This window comes from Oncorhynchus keta, chromosome 7 (assembly GCF_023373465.1).
Source record: "Oncorhynchus keta strain PuntledgeMale-10-30-2019 chromosome 7, Oket_V2, whole genome shotgun sequence".
Classification (NCBI taxonomy): domain Eukaryota; kingdom Metazoa; phylum Chordata; class Actinopteri; order Salmoniformes; family Salmonidae; genus Oncorhynchus; species Oncorhynchus keta.
Genome location: NC_068427.1, coordinates 16058785 through 16077671, shown reverse-complemented (window position 1 = coordinate 16077671; position 18887 = coordinate 16058785). Strand labels below are relative to the sequence as shown.

At 42.4% G+C, this 18887-nt stretch overlaps 2 protein-coding genes across 2 annotated transcripts; one reads left to right on the top strand and one right to left on the bottom strand.

Moving 5' to 3' along the window:
- The first annotated feature begins 135 nt into the window (after positions 1–135).
- LOC118386071 (transmembrane protein 50B-like) lies at positions 136–13299 on the top strand. Its single transcript, XM_035773469.1, has 7 exons — positions 136–293; positions 970–1258; positions 6854–6963; positions 7129–7196; positions 8963–9055; positions 10149–10206; positions 10634–13299. The coding sequence occupies exons 2-7, from the start codon at positions 1160–1162 to the stop codon at positions 10677–10679; spliced, it is 474 nt and encodes a 157-aa protein (XP_035629362.1). The 5' UTR covers positions 136–293; positions 970–1159; the 3' UTR covers positions 10680–13299.
- Positions 13300–13427: 128 nt separating this feature from the next.
- Positions 13428–18507, bottom strand: LOC118386070 (uncharacterized). The gene is made up of 5 exons (XM_035773467.2): positions 17951–18507; positions 17153–17304; positions 16785–16923; positions 16499–16653; positions 13428–14444 (listed from the first exon to the last, which is right to left on the bottom strand). The coding sequence occupies exons 1-5, from the start codon at positions 18003–18005 to the stop codon at positions 14316–14318; spliced, it is 630 nt and encodes a 209-aa protein (XP_035629360.1). The 5' UTR covers positions 18006–18507; the 3' UTR covers positions 13428–14315.
- Positions 18508–18887: the final 380 nt, after the last annotated feature.

Below are 18887 nucleotides of genomic sequence, written 5' to 3'. Positions count from 1 at the left end.
CTAACTACTCTGTCTGGCTTGACTTACTCTACCCACTGCAAGGCCAACAGTATGGCCATCAGCTCTGCTGTATATACAGCTAGATGATCTGTAATACGTTTCCTGACTTTCACCCCACATTCCCGCACTACAAATGACACTTTACGTTCACTTTTCTATAAGCGAAAATTGATTGGTCACTTTGCTGTGATTGCCTTACTTTGATTGGTTAGCACGCTTCCTGATACAACGTCGCTTCACCCTCGTCGTTGTAGCACAGCTTGCTAAATGAAACTGAAAACATTGCCATTGAGGTGAGCAAAATTATATTTTCTACGAGTAATATGGTTACATTCAAGACATGTATACGCACTTTTTGCCAGAAAGCGCCTGTTTGTTGGATAGGTGGACCAGAGCAGCGCACTGCATCAGTGCAAAATAATAATAACTAACGTTATCTGATAAGTTAGCTAACGTTAACAGTTAGATAACGTTAGATAGATAGATGAAACAAACCTGGTTAGCTTTTATTTATTCTGTTAATTAAAATAATACAATATTTCACTGTTTTGCAGTTGAGTTCGCAATGTAAGATTTACGTGCTACTCATGGCTATCTTGACATTTGTAGGTTTAACTAGCTGGCTAAATAACGTTATCTATATTAACTAACGTTAGTCTGTTGCTGTAAACAGCTAACTAGCTAGCTAACTACCTAACTTTTGCTGGCACTTACTGTTGTCACATTGCCTATGCTCTTCCCATAGCCAATAGTATTTGCTAAATGGCTAGCTATGTACCCCAATGGATAAAACGGATTGGATAGGTAAACATTGTGTGGAAAGTTCCACCTAGAGTGCAATATGATTACCATATTGAAGCTGGCCAAGAAAGTTTCTAGACCTACCTCGATCAAGTGTAACGTTAGGGGCTTGATGTGAATATTGGAGTTTGATACAGAATCAATAATCCTACCTCCTTGTTTTTGTAGGCAACAAACTCGATTGATTGACAAACCAATCCCAGAGGGTCAAGTGTACAGAAGCAGCACAGCAGATTACTGTTTAACGTTCATCTGTGTCGGTGTCAACAGTCTGAGGGCTACCTACCTTATCTAAGGAACATTAGAGATTGACTGAGACAACAGTAAGGTTTGACCACAGGGGTCAGAAGGGCTGAAGATGGCAGGGTTCCTGGACAACTTCCGCATGCCGGAGTGTGAGTGCATTGACTGGGGGGAGAGGAGAAATACCCTTGCATCCATCGTCGCCGGAGTCCTGGTGAGTGCTGTGGCATGAAGGTGTGTGTGACTACACATGTCCTGGCAATACAACAACAAAACTCGAAAGTGGTAGATTCCAGCGAATGTGCATGCAAAATCACAACTTAAATGTCTCACAGAATGAACAAACCAAATATAAATGAAACTTGTGTCTGCCTATAGTGCCTCTTGCTAATGTTGACATGTTGGAGAAATAAAGCAAATAAGAAGCATTATTGATGTTACATAAAATGGACATACTGACGTTACAAAAAGTACTTTGCGGGAGCCACATCAGTTAGCATTATTTGAATGAACATCCCACATTACTGTGGCAATCCGTCATCAATTAATAGAAAATGTCTTAACACCATGGACATTATTGCATCACAATTACCAGGAAGCCATTGCAAGTGTACACACAAGTTTAGCAGTCAGTTGCTAGGGTTAGGAGCTTCCAAGCCCATTCTATTCATTTTTATTTATATGGTCCCAGGCCTGTCCTGGGGATGGGATCAAGGAGGGTAACCAAACCTAGCCTGGGAGGAGATTGTGGGGGATTTGAGGAGGGTGATGCGGAGGGCAGTGTGGCTGATGAAACTCCAAACTCTCAGCATATGAGTGTTGATGATCTGAAGAGTACATGGTGTGTACTGCAGCATGTGGTGCACTACCCTCAACAGTGTTTTGCCAGACCCTAGGGTAGTGGTCGGTGCTGTGTACTGTATAGCTGAGTTGAGATGGGCCTGGTAGAGCTGTGCTGTGATGTGGCTAGGTCTAGTTGTGCTGTGCTGAGGCGGGTCTGGTTGTGCTGTGCTTAGGCAGGCCTGGTCTGGTAACATGGGAAGGAGTTTGTAAGGGGAATTGAAGAGGGTAGTGTGGCCGGCGATGCTCCAAACTCTGTGTGGGGCCTCTGACTGCGTACGGCTTGAGCATAGCTTCAGTGTATCTGCATGCAGTTCCTGGGAGATAAGTGGTAAAAGGTGGTGTGGTGGGCAGTGTTGCTGGCTGTTCTCCAGTCTCTGTGAGGTGCCACTGGATGCAGGTCTAAACGTGCGTCTGATTTGTCTCAGTGGCTGGTCTGCTGCTCCTGTGGGGTGAGGTGGACTGGCCACCCAGAGCAACATCCTGGCGAAGGTGGGGACAGCCTCTTTGAGCAAATGTACATTATCATACAGGCAGTCCAAACTACGGGTGGGAAGTTGGGCCAATTTTACATTTGGTTTATCACAGTGCCAGGAGAAGCTGGCATTTATCCTCTAGATGGTGGCAGGTTTGAATATCTCTCCTCCGGTGCAGGGTGGATATTACAATCATCACATCAGGGAAGGTGGTAGAGGCCCGCTCCAACACCCTCCCAAGTGATGTAACCACCATCTCCTGTTGAGCATGCAGGTCATTGGTTCCAGTATGTACAATGATAAGGCTCAGTGAACCAAGCTGGGCCACGGTCAGGAGCTCCTTGGCTCTCTCAGATGTGGTGCACCGCAACTTTGCCACCACTCTTTTTCTCTCTCTTCATTTTCCATTGGAATCCATCATCAAAACAATGTCAGGCTTCTTCTCTTCTTCTCTGTGGAGGATGGCAGGAGTAGGAGCAATCACGGGCCGTGAGACTGGGGTGGAGGGGGTCAGCTGAGTTGGATTGGTTGGATGGTTTGGTTTGTTGATGGGTCCTTGTTCAACAGTTTACTGGGTCCGTGGTTTATACTGAAATTAAGGAGTTGGTGGTGGTGGCTGACCAATTCCTGCCTTAGATCTTGTAGCTCCTTCTGCAGGTTCCTGGTGATGTCTTATATTGACAGTGGTGGACAGTTCCTCTCGTACTCTGCGCACTTCAGGATGGTACTGGTTGTCCTCCTCAACGCAACTGATAGCATACTGCAATTCCCGGATTTCATCCAGATGCTGACGCACCAGGCTGAGCTTCTCCACTCTGAGATGCTGTGATACTGCAGGTTTCACATGTGACAGTGGCATGCTGAGGGCAATGTCTGCTTCAAGCGGTGGTAGAGAGATCGATGCATGCTCAGGTATCTTTTACAGGGAATCGCCCTAGTACAGAAATAAACTAGCACGTCCAGGCAATGCTTATGAGATGAAATCTGGCCAGTGAAAGAAGATGTGACGATTATGTCACAGAGCAATCAAAACAGAGTTACATTGATTGGAGAGAGAGGGTCGTCACACAGCTAGCGTTCTCTTGGTGCTTGTTTTCATCTCAATTATCAGAAGTGTGTAGGAAATGGCCTCCTGCATGGATAATGCAGCATTGTTCTTTCTCCTGCTTTTTGTCATTTGGTTGGCGGTGGACAATTCACCTCATAGAGTGCCAGAGATGACCTACTCATTCGAAAACACCTTTAGGCAGTTGCAAATAATTTCTCAGTATAACTTCTTTTTTTTTCTCTCAAATAGCTTTTTTTCAGTTTGGGCTCAATTTCATTTGCTGCTTTCACCTCCATTGGAGGCTAAATATTAGTGATGGAGAATAAAATGGATACAGTTACATATCACAATATTAATTTTTGACAATATTATATCTTTTTGACTCCCAAGTATCAACTTAAAAAAAAAATATATATATATAGACTCAGCAAAAAAGGAAACGTCAACCCCGTTTATTTTCAGCAAACTTAACATAAATATTCAATGTAAATATTTGTAGAACATAAGATCCCACAACTGAGACATAAACTGGACAAGTTCCACAGACATGTGACTAACAGAAATGGAATGTGTCCCTGAACAAAGGAGGGGGGTAAAAATCTAAAGCAACAGTCAGTATCTGATGTGGCCACCAGCTGCATTAAGTACTGCAGTGCATCTCCTCTTCAAGGACTGCACTAGATTTGGCAGTTCTTGCTGTGAGCAATATGTTTGAAATATTGAATTGCAATCAAATTGCAGTGTCGAATCGCAATACATATTATATCGGTACCTAAGTATAATATCATGATAATATCGCATCGTGCTCTTTGCTGCTGGAGTCCAGCGACATTCTACTCCAAAATACATGAAAATGTAATTATCCAGGCCTCAACCAGGAGGTCCGTGGGGCGACTCACAATTGGCATAGCGTCGTCCGGGTTAGGGAGGGCTTGGCCGGTAGGGATATCCTTGTCTCATCTCGCACCAGCGACTCCTGTGGTGCGCCGGGCGCAGTGCACGCTAGCCAAGGTTGCCAGGTGCACAGTGTTTCCTCCGACACATTGGTGCAGCTGGCTTCCGGGTTGGATGCGCGCTGTGTTAAGAAGCAGTGCGGCTTGGTTGGGTTGTGTATCGGAGGACGCATAACTTTCAACCTTCGTCTCTCCCGAGCCCGTACGGGAATTGTAGCGATGAGACAAGATCAATAACAATTGAATACCACGAAATTGGGGAGAAAAAAGGGGGGTAAAATAGAAGAAAAAAAATAAAATGTAATTATGTTGACACCATCTGAAATATAACGAATGTGCGCCACTGCACTGTAGGGAGATGATGAGGTGCAGGTGGTGGCTCTCTTTTGCACAACTGCTCGCTCTGTTTGCTACAAATAACTTGTCACTCTGATCTTAAAGCTATAGTGTGAGATGTTAGCAATTAAGCACTTTTTCTACTTACCCAGAGTCCGATGAATGCATGGGTACATAATCTTATGTCTCGGAGTGAAGGTTGAAGGTAGTTTTGCGAGCCATTGCTAACTAGCGTTAGCGCAATGTCTACATGCTAGCTCCTCCCATAGATTTCCAGTCATTGCGCTAACACTAATAACATCCTTCAAAACGGCATGCAGAGACATGAACTCATGGATACCACTTTTATTTGACTCTGGGTAAATGGAATAAGTGTTTAAATCTCACACTATTCCTTTAAAATTGAGTCTCGGCAGAAATATATAGAATAAATGTAAATTATATATTTTTGGGGGAGTGACGGCAACGATTTAGCAATGGTGGTCCACCGCTTCTAAATTAATATGGGGAAATTCTGAGATCTGTTGGAGACACACACACTAACACTCTCAGGCAGTAACTAGACAACTCTGTCCACCATGGAACAGCACATTCAGAGCTGTGTTGTATTTCCATAATGCTATATGTCTAGGCATAGCAAGGCAGCGTTGGCCCCATGCAGCAGTTCTTGAATAAAGAATGAGGAAGAAACTGAAATAATATCTGTTCTGCTTTCATTCAAATGCTGTGTGCCACAGCAGGATGATAGACAACTTTATTCAAGTGAACATTTAGTGAAAAACATCAAACCCTTCAAGACAAAGCTGACAGTACAGAATGTTTCTCTCTCAGTCTTGGCAGTGTTAATGAACTTGTTTTCTTTGTACTTTGATACAGCCTAAGTTGTGAGACTTCAATTGAGTAACTGAACAGTGCATACTACAAATCTACATTATTTAGTTGTACACTTCTCTCTCTAAACAAACTCTGTTTCTCTCTCTCTTTTGCTCTCTGTGTCTCTCGCTCTCTGTGTCTGTCTCTTGGATATATATATACACAATGTACAAATAGTTAAAGGACACAAGATAAAATAAATAAGCATAAATATCGGTTGTATTTACAATGGTGTTTGTTCTTCACTGGTTGCCCTTTTCTCGTGGCAACAGGTCACAAATCTTGCTGCTGTGATGGCACACTGTGGAATTTCACCCAGTAGATATGGGAGTTTTTCAAAATTGGATTTGTTTTCAAATTCTTTGTGGATCTGTGTGATCTGGGGGAAATATGTATCTCTAATATGGTCATACATTGGGCAGGAGGTTAGGAAGTGCAGCTCAGTTTCCACCTCATTTTGTGGGCAGTGAGCACATAGCCTGTCTTCTCTTGAGAGCCATGTCTGCCTACGGCGGCCTTTCTCAATAGCAAGGCTATGCTCACTGAGTCTGTACATAGTCAAAGCTTTCCTTAATTTTGGGTCAGTCACAGTGGTCAGGTATTCTGCCGCTGTGTACTCTCTGTGTAGGGCCAAATAGCATTCTAGTTTGCTCTGTTTTTTTGTTAATTCTTTCCAATGTGTTAAGTAATTATCTTTTTGTTTTCTCATGATTTGGTTGGGTCTAATTGTGCTGTTGTCCTGGGGCTCTGTAGGGTGTGTTTGTGTTTGTGAACAGAGCCCCAGGACCAGTTTGCTTAGGGGACTCTTCTCCAGGTTCATCTCTCTGTAGGTGATGGCTTTGTTATGGAAGATTTGTGAATCGCTTCCTTTTAGGTGGTTGTAGAATTTAATGGCTCTTTTCTGGATTTTGATAATTAGTGGGTATCGGCCTAATTCTGCTCTGCATGCATTATTTGGTGTTTTACGTTGTACACAGAGGATATTTTTGCAGAATTCTGCGTGCAGAGTCTCAATTTGGTGTTTGTCCCATTTTGTGAAGTCTTGGTTGGTGAGCGGACCCCAGACCTCACAACCATAAAGGGCAATGGGCTCTATGACTGATTCAAGTATTTTTAGCCAAATCCTAATTGGTATGTTGAAATGTATGTTTCTTTTGATGGCATAGAATGCCCTTCTTGCCTTGTCTCTCAGATCGTTCTCTCTCTCTCTCTCTCTGTGTGTGTGTGTGTGTGTGTCTCTCTCTCTCTGTGTGTCTCTCTCCCTCTGTGTCTCTTTCTCTCAGTTCTTTACTGGTTGGTGGATCATGATAGATGCAGCTGTGTCCTACACAACCCAGGAGATGAACCCTGCCTTCCACACGTGTGGAGTCTTCGCCACTGTAGCCTTCTTCATGTGAGACAGATTGTCTGTCTGTCTGTCTGTCTGTCTACCTGTCTGTCTGAGTACAAGCACCCACACAGTGTGTTTTTGTGTGTTTTTCCAGGATCAATGCAGTGCCTAATGCACCTCAGTCTTAGTACAAGCACCCACACAGTGTGTTTTTGTGTGTTTTTCCAGGATCAATGCAGTGTCTAATGGCCAGGTGCGAGGTGATACCTATGGAGAGGGCTGCTTCGGCAGGACCGGTTGGTTTGGCTTGAGATGCAAATCTATTAGAGGTCGATCGATTACGATTTTTCAACGCCGATACCGATTATTGGAGGACCAAAAAAGGCAGATACCGATTAATCGGCCGATTTTTATATATATATTTGTAATAATGACTATTGCAACAATACTGAATGAACACTTATTTAAACTTAATATAATACATCAATAAAAATCTATTTAGTCTCAAATAAATAATGAAACATGTTCAATTTGGTTTAAATAATGCAAAAAGAAAGTGTTGGAGAAGAAAGTAAAAGTGCAATATGTGCTATGTAAGAAAGCTACCGTTTAAGTTCCTTGCTCAGAACAGATGAAAGCTGGTGATTCCTTTTAACATGAGTCTTCAATATTCCCAGGTAAGAAGTTTTAGGTTGTAGTTATTATAGGACTGTTTCTCTCTATTCCATTTGTATTTCATATACCTTTCACTATTGGATGTTCTAATAGGTAATTTAGTATTGCCAGCCTAATCTCGGTAGTTGATAGGTTTGAAGTCATAAACAGCGCAATGCTTGAAGCACAGCGAAGAGCTGCTGGCAAATGCGGGAAAGTGCTGTTTGAATGAATGCTTCCGAGCCTGCTGCTGCCTACCACCGCTCAGTCAGACTGCTCTATCAAATCATAGACTTAGTTATAATATAATAACACACAGAAATACGACCATTAGGTCATTAATATGGTCAAATCCGGAAACTATCATTTCGAAAACAAAACGTTTATTCTTTCAGTGAAATACGGAACCGTTCCGTATTTTATCTAACGGGTGGCATCCATTAGTCTAAATATTGCTGTTACATTGCACAACCTTCAATGTTATATCATAATTATGTACAAATCTGGCAAGTTAATTACGGTCTTTGTTAGGAAGAAATGGTCTTCACACAGTTCGCAACGAGCCAGGTGGCCCAAACTGCTGCATATACCATGACTCCTCTTGCGTTCTGTGCAAGCAAAGTGACACAATTTCCCTAGTTAAAATAAATTCATGTTAGCAGGCAATATTAACTAAATATGCAGGTTTAAAAATCTATACTTGTGCATTGATTTTAAGAAAGGCATTGATGTTTATGGTTAGGTACACATTGTTGCAATGACAGTGCTTTTTTCGCGAATGCGCTTGTTAAATCACCCTTTTGGCGAAGTAGGCTGTGACTCAATGATAAATTAACAGGCACCGCATCGATCATATGCAACGCAGGACAAGGTAAACTAGTAATATCATCAACCATGTGTAGTTAACTAGTGATTATGTTAAGATTGATTGTTTTTTATAAGATAAGTTTAATGCTAGCTAGCACCTTACCGTGGCTCCCTGCTGCATTCGCATAACAGGTAGTCGGCCTGCCACGCAGTCTCCTCGTGGAGTGCAACGTAATGGGCCATAATCGGTGTCCCAAAATGCAGATTACCGATTGTTATGAAAACTTGAAATCAGCCCTAATTAATCAGCCATTCCGATTAATCGGTCGACCTCTAGTCAGTACAACATCTAATTCCATATTTAAGATACGTGTAGAACACACATGTAGCATACACATACATACTGTATGTACAAGAAGAGACCGTTTTTTTCATATATATGGCACCCATATCTATGGCTACATATGTCAAGAATGTTACTGTGTGTTTGTCTACTTTTAGGGGTGATACTTGGCTGATAGCCGATACTAATGTTAATACTAAAAGGCAGTTGTATATTTATCATGTTGAGTGGAGGCTTTCCTTGTGGCTGTCTCTGCAGGAGCTCGTCTTTGGCTGTTCATCGGTTTCTTGATGATGTTCGGCTCCCTCATCGCTTCCATCTGGATCCTGTTCGGAGGATATGTGGTTCCCAGTGAGTCATGTTGCTTTCTCTCTCCCGCTCTTTCTTCTGTGTTTTCTGTCTCTATTTTATTTATTTTTCCTTTATTTAACTAGGCAAGTGAGTTAAGAACAAATTTTCAATGAAGGCCTAGGAACAGTGGATTAACTGCCTGTTCAGGGGCAGAACGACAGATTTGTACCTTGTCAGCTCGGGGGTTTGAACTAGCAACCTTCCGGTTACTAGTCCAACGCTCTAACCACTAGGCTACCCTGCCGCCCCTTTTACAAAGCCCCTCAAAGTCCAGACGGAATTACCTTTCTCCCTTTTCCTGACTTGTATGTGTCCAGAGAGGTGCAATTACTGGTTGGTTGGCCACAGTGCTCCTGACTCTCTAATTGCTGGTAGCGATGAGTCTTCCCCTGTATCTGATGCACTGATACACACAACACAACCTCACCATCCTGCCACAGATAGTGAGATAGAGCTGAAACCCATTTGCCCACATTCACTCTGGATGGTTGGTTTCAATCACCAGACTCCTCTTTTACAGTCTCTCCCGTGTGCTCTGCAGCCCCCCACTTCTTCTCCCACTTCTTCTTCTCCCTCAGTATTCCACGTTAGCAACCACCGCCATCAGCCACCATATTTCCTGACTTCATCCTTTTCAGTAATTATTTCTGGTCACAGTCTTACACCTGAACAGTACAACCCTTCATTATCTCTCCTGTTCACCCTGTTGGGACTGGCTACAGAGTAGAAAAGTCTCTCTCTCTCTCTCTCTCTCTCATTAATTCAGATGGTAGAGGTAGTGGTGTGGGAGTATAGTCTATGTTTAGAGCTCATTACCTCTGTATTCCATATTGCTTTTAGTCAGGTTGGAGGAGGCTGAGATCCTCCCCTGCTCTTGATGAAACGGTTTGACTAGGAAGGTATTATCTGCTGGTTACGTTTTTTGAAGAATCCAAAATAATAGTTTTCGGTAAGCCATGTGTATTTTTCTATCAGCCTGGGGTTGAAATGGGTTTCAGTAGTTGGTCTTTATGTGCTGCCCAGCTCTTCTTTTTTTAATTTTTTTATACTAATGGCCTTTTTCTCTTTCCTCCCTCCCCCTTTTTCTTTGTAGAGAAAGACGTGTATCCAGGACTGGCAGTGTTCTTTCAGAATGCTTTGATATTTTTCAGGTAAGTACGCCGAAGACGTTGATAAAAGTGTAGTTTGATGGACCTTGTCTGGTGTTACATATCACTCTATTGTCAGACAAGAGGAAACCAGGAAATGAGAGTAACTATAAGTGCCCTTTCATCAGGATGCAGTTTTTTTGGTCCAGATCAGTAATATATGCCATTTAGCAGACGTTTTTTTTTATCCAAATCGACTTAGTCATGTTCATATATATATATTTTTATCGTACGTGTGGTCCTGAGAATCGAACCCACTTACCTGGCGTTGCAAGAGCCGTGCTCTACCAACTAATCTACAGTGGACCACAAAAATGATTGTCCAAAACTATTATTCCACGATTACTGCATGTATATTATGGACAATTTGTGAAAGTACAATGTGAAAAGCTTACGTGTTTTTCTCTTTTTTTTCTCCCTTTTTTTATAGCACGTTGATCTACAAGTTTGGACGAACCGAGGATTTGTGGGCTTAGAGCTCTCTGCATAGTACATCCCTAACCCCATCTCCCCAACACACACACACTCACTCACTGGGGTACTATTGTTGTTTTTTTACCAGAGTCAAGGCCAACTGACTAACACTACTCAGCTCTCATCTACAATGTTCTACATATTGGCATATGTATTACCATTATACGCCTACCTATGGACATTGGAGTAATGTACTGTGTCAAACTAGCCTCTGCCGAGTATCTATTTGTTTTCCTCCGCTTATCATCCCATAACTGGGCCCTGAAGTTCAGCCGTATTCACATACTTGACATTAGATTTATACTTTTGACTAAAACAGTTTTACAGTGTCATAACACTATGTTGATAGACGGTGGGAAAATTCACACTTTGTCAAATGTAATCATGACATTTCTTTATTTATGTAAATACGTATATTGTAAGAGCGAGAGGCCTTCACCATCCAAAAAGTTTGAACCTGGGGATTTTCTACCCAGACCGGATATGCATAAATATTTTTTTAATATAGAGACCCGTTCCGTATAGACCATCAATCCAGACCCGGTCTGATCCGAGTGAGGGAAGCAGCAGAAAAGGCTACTTTATTAACTGGAGCTGATAAAGCGTGAGGAAGAGATAGGTGCCACTCTAGCAGGGGCCGTGCCTGCTGTGTGTTCGTGGCTACTGTGAGTGAGCGAGTGATGAGGTGGAGGAGCGAGAGAGAGAGACTACAGACCGCAACCAACCAAGCCACCTCTCGCTATAGTAGACTAATAGCTGGTATATCTAGGTTATTTATCATCAAATATGATTACGTAGTACCTGTCTTGACTGCATCAAACCGGCCAATTGAGGCTGCGGCCACACGGAGGCTCTATGACTGTAGCCTATTGCCGCATTGATGACTTCTGATTGGCCAACAACAACAAGCTTCACGTGCCAATATTATGAAAAGCAAGAGCAGCAGCATAAATTATACAATTTCTAATTTTCTCTCTCCTGCAGCAGTCTCGTTCGGATCGGTACGGGTCCCACCGGTCAAGTCACTTAAAATTGACACATGCCCATGACCATTAGATTCGACTAAGACCCGTGATATTTAGAATTCTGGATGGTCCAGGGAACGGGTGTCTGGTATTTGGGTACAGGTGGAGACCTCTAAGAGCACATGTTATCACTGGGAACAAAGTTTTTTGATTGATCTGCTCTAAATTCTATTTTAGCAAGCTGTTATCTATCACTTTTATCACATGCACTGGATTATATCAAAGCGTTTATGGGAAGCCATATATATTTTAAGCAAAGCATTTATGGGAAATTTGTCTGCTTCAAACTACGATCAGTTCCTGTTTGTTTTAAATGGGCGAGCTGTCGTTCTGTCTCAGGATTTGTCATTTTTGAAGTCTGTTTTTTTTTTTTGAGGTCCGAAGCATTTTTTTCTATTGTCGTTCCATTCAGAAAGTGACAAAATATCTTTATATGAACAAAGGTAACCTTGTAACGGTCGTCGTTATCATAGCAAAGTTCCCTTCGCCCATTTAAACAATGTTTCTGTTTTCTACATATCGAGTTCCCATCCAAAATAGCACTAGTTTAGGTACAGTGAGATCCTGCATCTGAATCCAATACTATTATGTATACTACACTACTACCCCACAGATTGTGCTATAGCGGGCCTACCCTGCATCTTAAAAATGCTTAAGTAGATAAAGAAGGGGTATGAGCATGATGTCACAATAGCAATTTGCATCAGCCAGCCCAAAGCATGCTGGGGCGTATCAGCTCCGTAATAACCATTTACGCCAATATTCAAGCCAATAGCTGAAGAAAAGGGTCAAGCATGTATGGTAGTAGACAGGTGGCTCCTTTTTCTAGTGTTGCTATCGACTACTTCATCCCTTTTGTGTGATAGCTGTTCCATTTAGCAGCCATGTGAGAAAGACTGCCCTGGTTCTCACCCTCTTCACCTGTTTAAAAAAATACATGTCAATCTGAAGCACCAGGGCTGTGCTAGCTATGTATTTTTAGGAAGGGAACAAATTTGGAAGGCATTATTATAAGGATTTGGCGTCAGGTCAGTGTTGAGCTAGAGGTGGATGAATATGGCTGATCAAGGTCCGTAAACTGGAGCTCGGTAGCTGGAGATAATGTTTTTGTCTGGTGGTGAGTAGTTGACCAGATACGGGCTGAACTCAACTTCCTCTAGCTGGAAATGTAGGTGTGAAATCCTTATGGGAAAAGTATTTTTGAGTAGCATTGACAGATGCAGCGTGATTGGTTGGTTCTTGACTTCCAAGAGAAGTAAACACAGATGACTTTTGACTTATCTGAAATTTTCATGTCGTCTGCTAAGCATCCAATGCTAATGACATGAATCTGTCGATCTGGATGTGAATGAGCTACAACCAGTGAATGAGAGGTCATTATGAAGTGTTTCAATGGGTTATATATATGCTATTATACCCCCCAAAAATAACCACTTTCAATTTGTGAAAAGGGGAAGTGTTACGGGGTACTGATTCATCAAGCGTTTTGTAGTAGTTCTGTCCTTGATCATTGACTTCCTCTGTTCAAATCTAACGACAGACGTGGAGTAAATGGTCACATAATCTGCTTCAATAAAAAAAATATTTTAAATGTAAAGTTTGGATGTTTCATCAAATCAAATTGCCTCTTGGAAGAGTATGTATGTTGATGAATGTGGTTGCGTTATTCTAGTCTACATTTGCTTGTTCATGCTAGAAAACAGGAAGAGAAATTGAGGCAACATATCAAAATGGCTGTGTTCATTTATTTAAACCCCGTATCAAATCATTTATGGGTCAAAGCCCTGGCACTTTCACATCAATGTAGAATATTCATTTTTAGAGTCAAAAACAAAAGTCAATGTAACACACACACTTTTCCAATTTCACCTTGACTTGAACAGTTTTAGCATAAAGTAATACAACAAAAAAGTTAATACATTCAATCAATATAATGCTAGAGGTAAATTTTCATATAAAGTGCAAGCATAGATAAGTCTCAAGAACTTGTCCTTTGTCTGTTTTAATACATTTTAATACAGCCCCTCAGCCAACTTTTGACCATGTATACCTCACTGTAATTTCATTGATTAGTAAATTACAATATGTGCCTTAACCTTGCTACTTCACTAGTACTTGTCTAATATGTTCAGTAAAAAAAAAACGGAAGAAATAGTGTGATATACACAGTTGAACATAGTAATCCCATTACTAAACAGCCAAAATGTTACATGAAAGTCCTGGCCCAAGGACGCATGTCAAATGTCTTTTTAATAAAGTGGTTCTGTCTTAAGCTGGATGACCCGATGACACGTTATTATCAAACAAATCATTACTGGGTAGGTCTAATTAGCGAGCCATATGCACCTGTCTCTGTCCTCTGCAGCAGAGCATACTAACATGCCAAGAGAAGTTCCCAGATTCTTGTAAAATAGTTATGATCAAACGCAATTTTGTAGCTGATGCAAGCAAGGGCTTCAGAGGCCTACTACAGTTCATCTACTGACGTTATCAAGTTCATCTTAAAAACCTCAGTGAGTGTGAAAGGCTCATGTCTTGTCTGAAGTCACAGGATCAATGGATCACGGGTAATGATCTAAAGGGCCAGAGGATGACTCCAGTTCAGTAGGTGAATTAGTCCTGTTCTCTGTCAGACTGGTCCTCTTCACAGCAGGCGATGGAGATGAGATCGTGGCTCTCTTCACAGGCCCTGGTTGTTCTTGTGATGGACAGGGCCTGCTGGGGGAAGTCCCCTGATAGGTACTGGAAAATGAACCAATCATGAAAGTTGTTAAGAGTTTAGCCCAGGAGATGTAAGCTATTTTAAAGACTCAATCATGGACACTCACTGACAGTTGTGGTTGCTTCGTGTGATGTATTGTTGCCTCTACCTTCTTTCCCTTTGTGCTGTTCTCTGTGCCCAATAATAATTGTACCATGTTTTGTGCTGCTACGATGTTGTGTTGCTACCATGTTGTCATGTGTTGCTACCATGCTGTGTTTTCATGTGTTGCTGCCATGCTATGTTGTCTTAGGTCTCTCATGTAGTGTTGTGGTGTCTCTCTTGTCGTGATGTGTGTTTTGTCATATATTTTTTAAATCCCAGTCCCCATCCCTGCAGAAGGCCTTTGCCTTCTGGTAGGCCGTCTTTGTGAATAAGAATTTGTTCTGAACTGACTTGCCTAGTTAAATAGAAAAAAAAATACTTGTACATCAAGGTGCCTCACACTACAGAAACAGGAGATAGGCTCCTGCCCTATGGGACATTCTGGCTCGGACAAGGTAATATATTTTATTTAAGCAGGGGAGTTCCATTTAATAGGTGTCTCACACTAAATAATAGGTGTTAGAGGGGAATGAAAGAATATTGAGATATTAAACTCAGCAAAAAAAACTCTGCCATGCTTTTTCAATGAACCATAAACAATTAATGTACATGTACCTGTGGAACGGTCGTTAAGACACTAACAGCTTACAGACAGTAGGCAATTAAGGTCACAGTTATGAAAACTTAGGACACTAAAGAAGCCTTTCTACTGACTGACAAAACTCCAAAAGAAAGATGCCCAGGGTCCCTGCTCATCTGCGTGAACGTGCCTTAGGCATGCTGCAAGGAGGCATGAGGACTGCAGATGTGGCCAGGGCAATAAATTGCAATGTCTGTACTGTGAGACGCCTAAGACAGCGCAACAGGGAGACAGGACGGACAGCTGATCGTCCTCGCAGTGGCAGACCACGTGTAACAACACCTGCACAGGATCGGTACATCCGAACATCACACCTGCGGGACAGGTACAGGATTGCAACAAAAACTGACAAAAAGTTACACCAGGAACGCACAATCCCTCCATCAGTGCTCAGACTGTCCGCAATAAGCTGAGAGAGGCTGGACTGAGGGCTTGTAGGCCTGATGTAAGGCAGGTCCTCACCAGACAACACCGGCAACAACGTTGCCTATGGGCACAAAGCCACCGTTGCTGGACTGGCAAAAAAGTGCTCTACACTGACGAGTCGTGATTTTGTCTCACCAGGGGTGATGGTCGGATTCGCGTTTATCGTCTAAGGAATAACTGTTACACCGAGGCCTGCACTCTGGAGCGGGATCAATTAGGTGGTGGTGGGTCTGTCATGGTCTGTGGTGGTATGTCACAGCATCATTGGACTGAGCTTGTTGTCATTGCAGGCAATCTCAATGCTGTGCGTTACAGGGAAGAGATACTCCTCCCTCATGTGGTACCCTTCCTGCAGGCTCATCCTGACATGACCCTCCAGCATGACAATGCCACCAGCCATACTGCTCGTTCTGTGCAGGATTTCCCGCAAGACAGGAATGTCAGTGTTCTGCCATGGCCAGCGAAGAGCCCGGATCTCAATCCCATTGAGCACGTCTGGGACCTGTTGGATCAGAGGGTGAGGGCTAGGGCAATTACCCACAGAAATGTCTGGGAACTCGCAGGTACCTTGGTGGAAGAGTGGGGTAACATCTCACAGCAAGAACAGGCAAATCTGGTGCAGTCCATGAGGAGGAGATGCACTGCAGTACTTAATGCAGCTGGTGGCCACACCAGAAACTGACTGTTAGTTTTGATTTTGACCCATTTGTTCAGGGACACATTCTTCCATTTATATTAGTCACATGTCTGTGGAACTTGTTCAGTTTATGTCTGTTGTTGAATCTCGTTTTGTTCATACAAATATTTACACGTTAAGTTTGCTGAAAATAAATGCAGCAATTTTTTTTGCTGCGTTTACATATACCCTGATGACCAGATCCTGTTATCACATGAAACATTTAGTTTCACAGGACATAGACATACCTCACGATAGTGGTCTGGTAGCTGTAGTGGGGGTTGAAGGAACTGTTTAATTTTCTCATGGTGCCTGTAAATGAACGCAAGGCCCACTACCAAGAATCCCAACAGGATGGTAAGGGTCACACTGATAGCCACAATCCTAATATGCCTTGTCCTTTCTGTACAGGAAGATAAAGAAAGAGCAAGAGAGAAAGGTGGCATGATTAGTTACTAGGTGAAGTGTTAACAGAGGATAAGATTATGGTAACGGCAAGTCAATTCGTACAAAGAAAAACTGGTTGAGCCTCACCTGACTCTGGGATGGATACACACTGTAGGGGGCTAGAGGTTCCAAAGGGGTTGTGGTAACAGACATAGCGGACCTGTACACAGTACCTCCCCCCAATCTCCAGACCTCGGAGGGTCTCAGGGGATTTGGAGACATACTCCTGGTAAAACAAGAGTAGAGAAAGGCACATCAACTCATCTCTGACCACACATATCACCTTACAGCAGTGGTTGTCACCAAACCTAGTCCTACAGAGATGCAGGGTGAGCAGGCTTTTTGTTCCAGCACTAAAATACCAGATATCCTGCCAAATAATTGCCAAGACCTTGGATGAATTAGGTGTTTCGGTGCTGTGTTGGATAAAAGGCCTGGCTACCCATGCCACTCACTTTGAGCTTCTCCCCCTCTCTACCGTAGTTGACCACGTAATGACAATGGTCCCCATGTTCCTCCCAAAGACAGTTTTTCCCAATGTTGACCATTAGGAATCCTGCCTGGGGTTTGATCTGGACTACAGGGCTGCAGGAATCAGCTGGGTGGGCTAGAGAGAGAGGGGTGTTGAAAACATGAGTTTAAATACAGTTGGTCAAGCTTTCTAACCAAACCACACGTATTCCAGTGTGCTGGCCTTCTGATGTAGCAGAGAATGCCTTGGAAATGAAATAAAGCAGGTCAGCTCCAATTGTATCAAGTTTATCAGGAGTGAAGTGAACTGATCCGTTCCCATGGCTACAGGCTCAGATAGCTCCGGAGGTGCTGTTCCCTTCCCGGAACCCAGACACGCACCTACCAAGAAACCCAACAGGATGGTAACGGATCAGTTGTTTGATAGACCCAGTGTCAGTGTCTCTGGTCACATGATCAGGAGAAGTGGCATAACGTTATGTGATATGTTCTGACTTGTAATTCACCATCCTTGCTAAAAATGTGCCTTTAACACAATAAAAATGATCCCATCTCCCCAAAACAGTGTTGCAGTGTTGGTATTGTCTGTTACGTGAAGTCTAATACACCCAAGAATGTCTATTGGCATTTATAGCTAGTAAAATAACATTTTCGTGATTTTATGATAGATAAGGAAGTCACAGCCGCTTACTAGCTACTCACAAACATGAATAAGAGTAGCCTAGCCTTCAAATCGAAAATAAAGAGTGAGGAATAATCCAAGGGAGAAAAAAGTGTTTTACCTTGTTTGATGACTTGACAGAGTGCCCAAAACGACAAAACATATTTCAGACACATTTTACTCGATCAGTGAGCTATATGCGACGGCAACATAACCTTATACATCACTACATTGTGACTAGCATTATAGCGAAACCTACATGCAATTGAGAAAAACTATGTTCACGTCACTTCAACACAGCTACGACCGGGAAGCGGTGTTGCCAAGTCCAGGGAAACTCTAGGGCTAGGCCAATAACCCCGGAAAACCCGCCCACAAAGCCTGAAAAATCCCCCCTAAAATAGTTTGCAGCATTGGGAGTTTCCAGGTTAATCCATGAAACCCTTTTTCTTAACGTTATCGAGCTAATTAAGAAGGAATGTCTACGCCATTTTTAAAGAAGTACAATTCGGTTTTCCATCGAAATAATATATTTTTTTAAGTTTAAGAATATTTCGAAAGAGAAAAGATAAATCGGCCTTATTAAACTCTCCAGATCATTTCCCATCAATGGATATCGATGTAACTTGTTTTGACTGCTTTGATTAAACAATAAGGACCTATGAGGTGTGGTATATGGCCAATACACCACGGCTAAGGGCTGTTCTTTCAACATGTACCACAAACCCCTGTGGAGCCTTATTGCTATAAACTGGTTAACAATGTAATTAGAATAGTAAAAAGTGATTCCCATGGTACACAGTCCGCTATTCAACCATTTCTTTTTACTGTTCTAATTACGTTGGTAACCAGTTTATAATAGCAATAACGCATAATATATGCGTAAGAACAGCCCTTGGCTGTATATTGGCCATATACCACAACCCCTCGTGACTTATTGCTTATTAAATTAATAAAAATTTGTGCATCTGCATAACTATAGATAAATCCAACGGGAGAGTTTGAGTGATAAAAGTTGGACAGAAGATCTCAAAAAACGAACGGCTATTTTCTGGCAG

What these genes read in the sequence shown, in the direction of transcription:
- LOC118386071 (XM_035773469.1), top strand. Translation starts at nt 1,160, where the DNA reads ATGGCAGGGTTCCTGGACAACTTCCGCATGCCGGAGTGTGAGTGCATT. An exon ending in GCCACTGTAGCCTTCTTCAT is followed by an intron (nt 6,964 to 7,128) that starts GTGAGACAGATT and finishes GTGTTTTTCCAG; the next exon opens with GATCAATGCAGTGTCTAATG. An exon ending in GGGCTGCTTCGGCAGGACCG is followed by an intron (nt 7,197 to 8,962) that starts GTTGGTTTGGCT and finishes CTGTCTCTGCAG; the next exon opens with GAGCTCGTCTTTGGCTGTTC.
- LOC118386070 (XM_035773467.2), bottom strand. Translation starts at nt 18,005, where the DNA reads ATGTGTCTGAAATATGTTTTGTCGTTTTGGGCACTCTGTCAAGTCATC. An exon ending in CTGTCAAGTCATCAAACAAG is followed by an intron (nt 17,305 to 17,950) that starts GTAAAACACTTT and finishes CTCTCTCTCTAG; the next exon opens with CCCACCCAGCTGATTCCTGC. An exon ending in TGTATCCATCCCAGAGTCAG is followed by an intron (nt 16,654 to 16,784) that starts GTGAGGCTCAAC and finishes CTTCCTGTACAG; the next exon opens with AAAGGACAAGGCATATTAGG.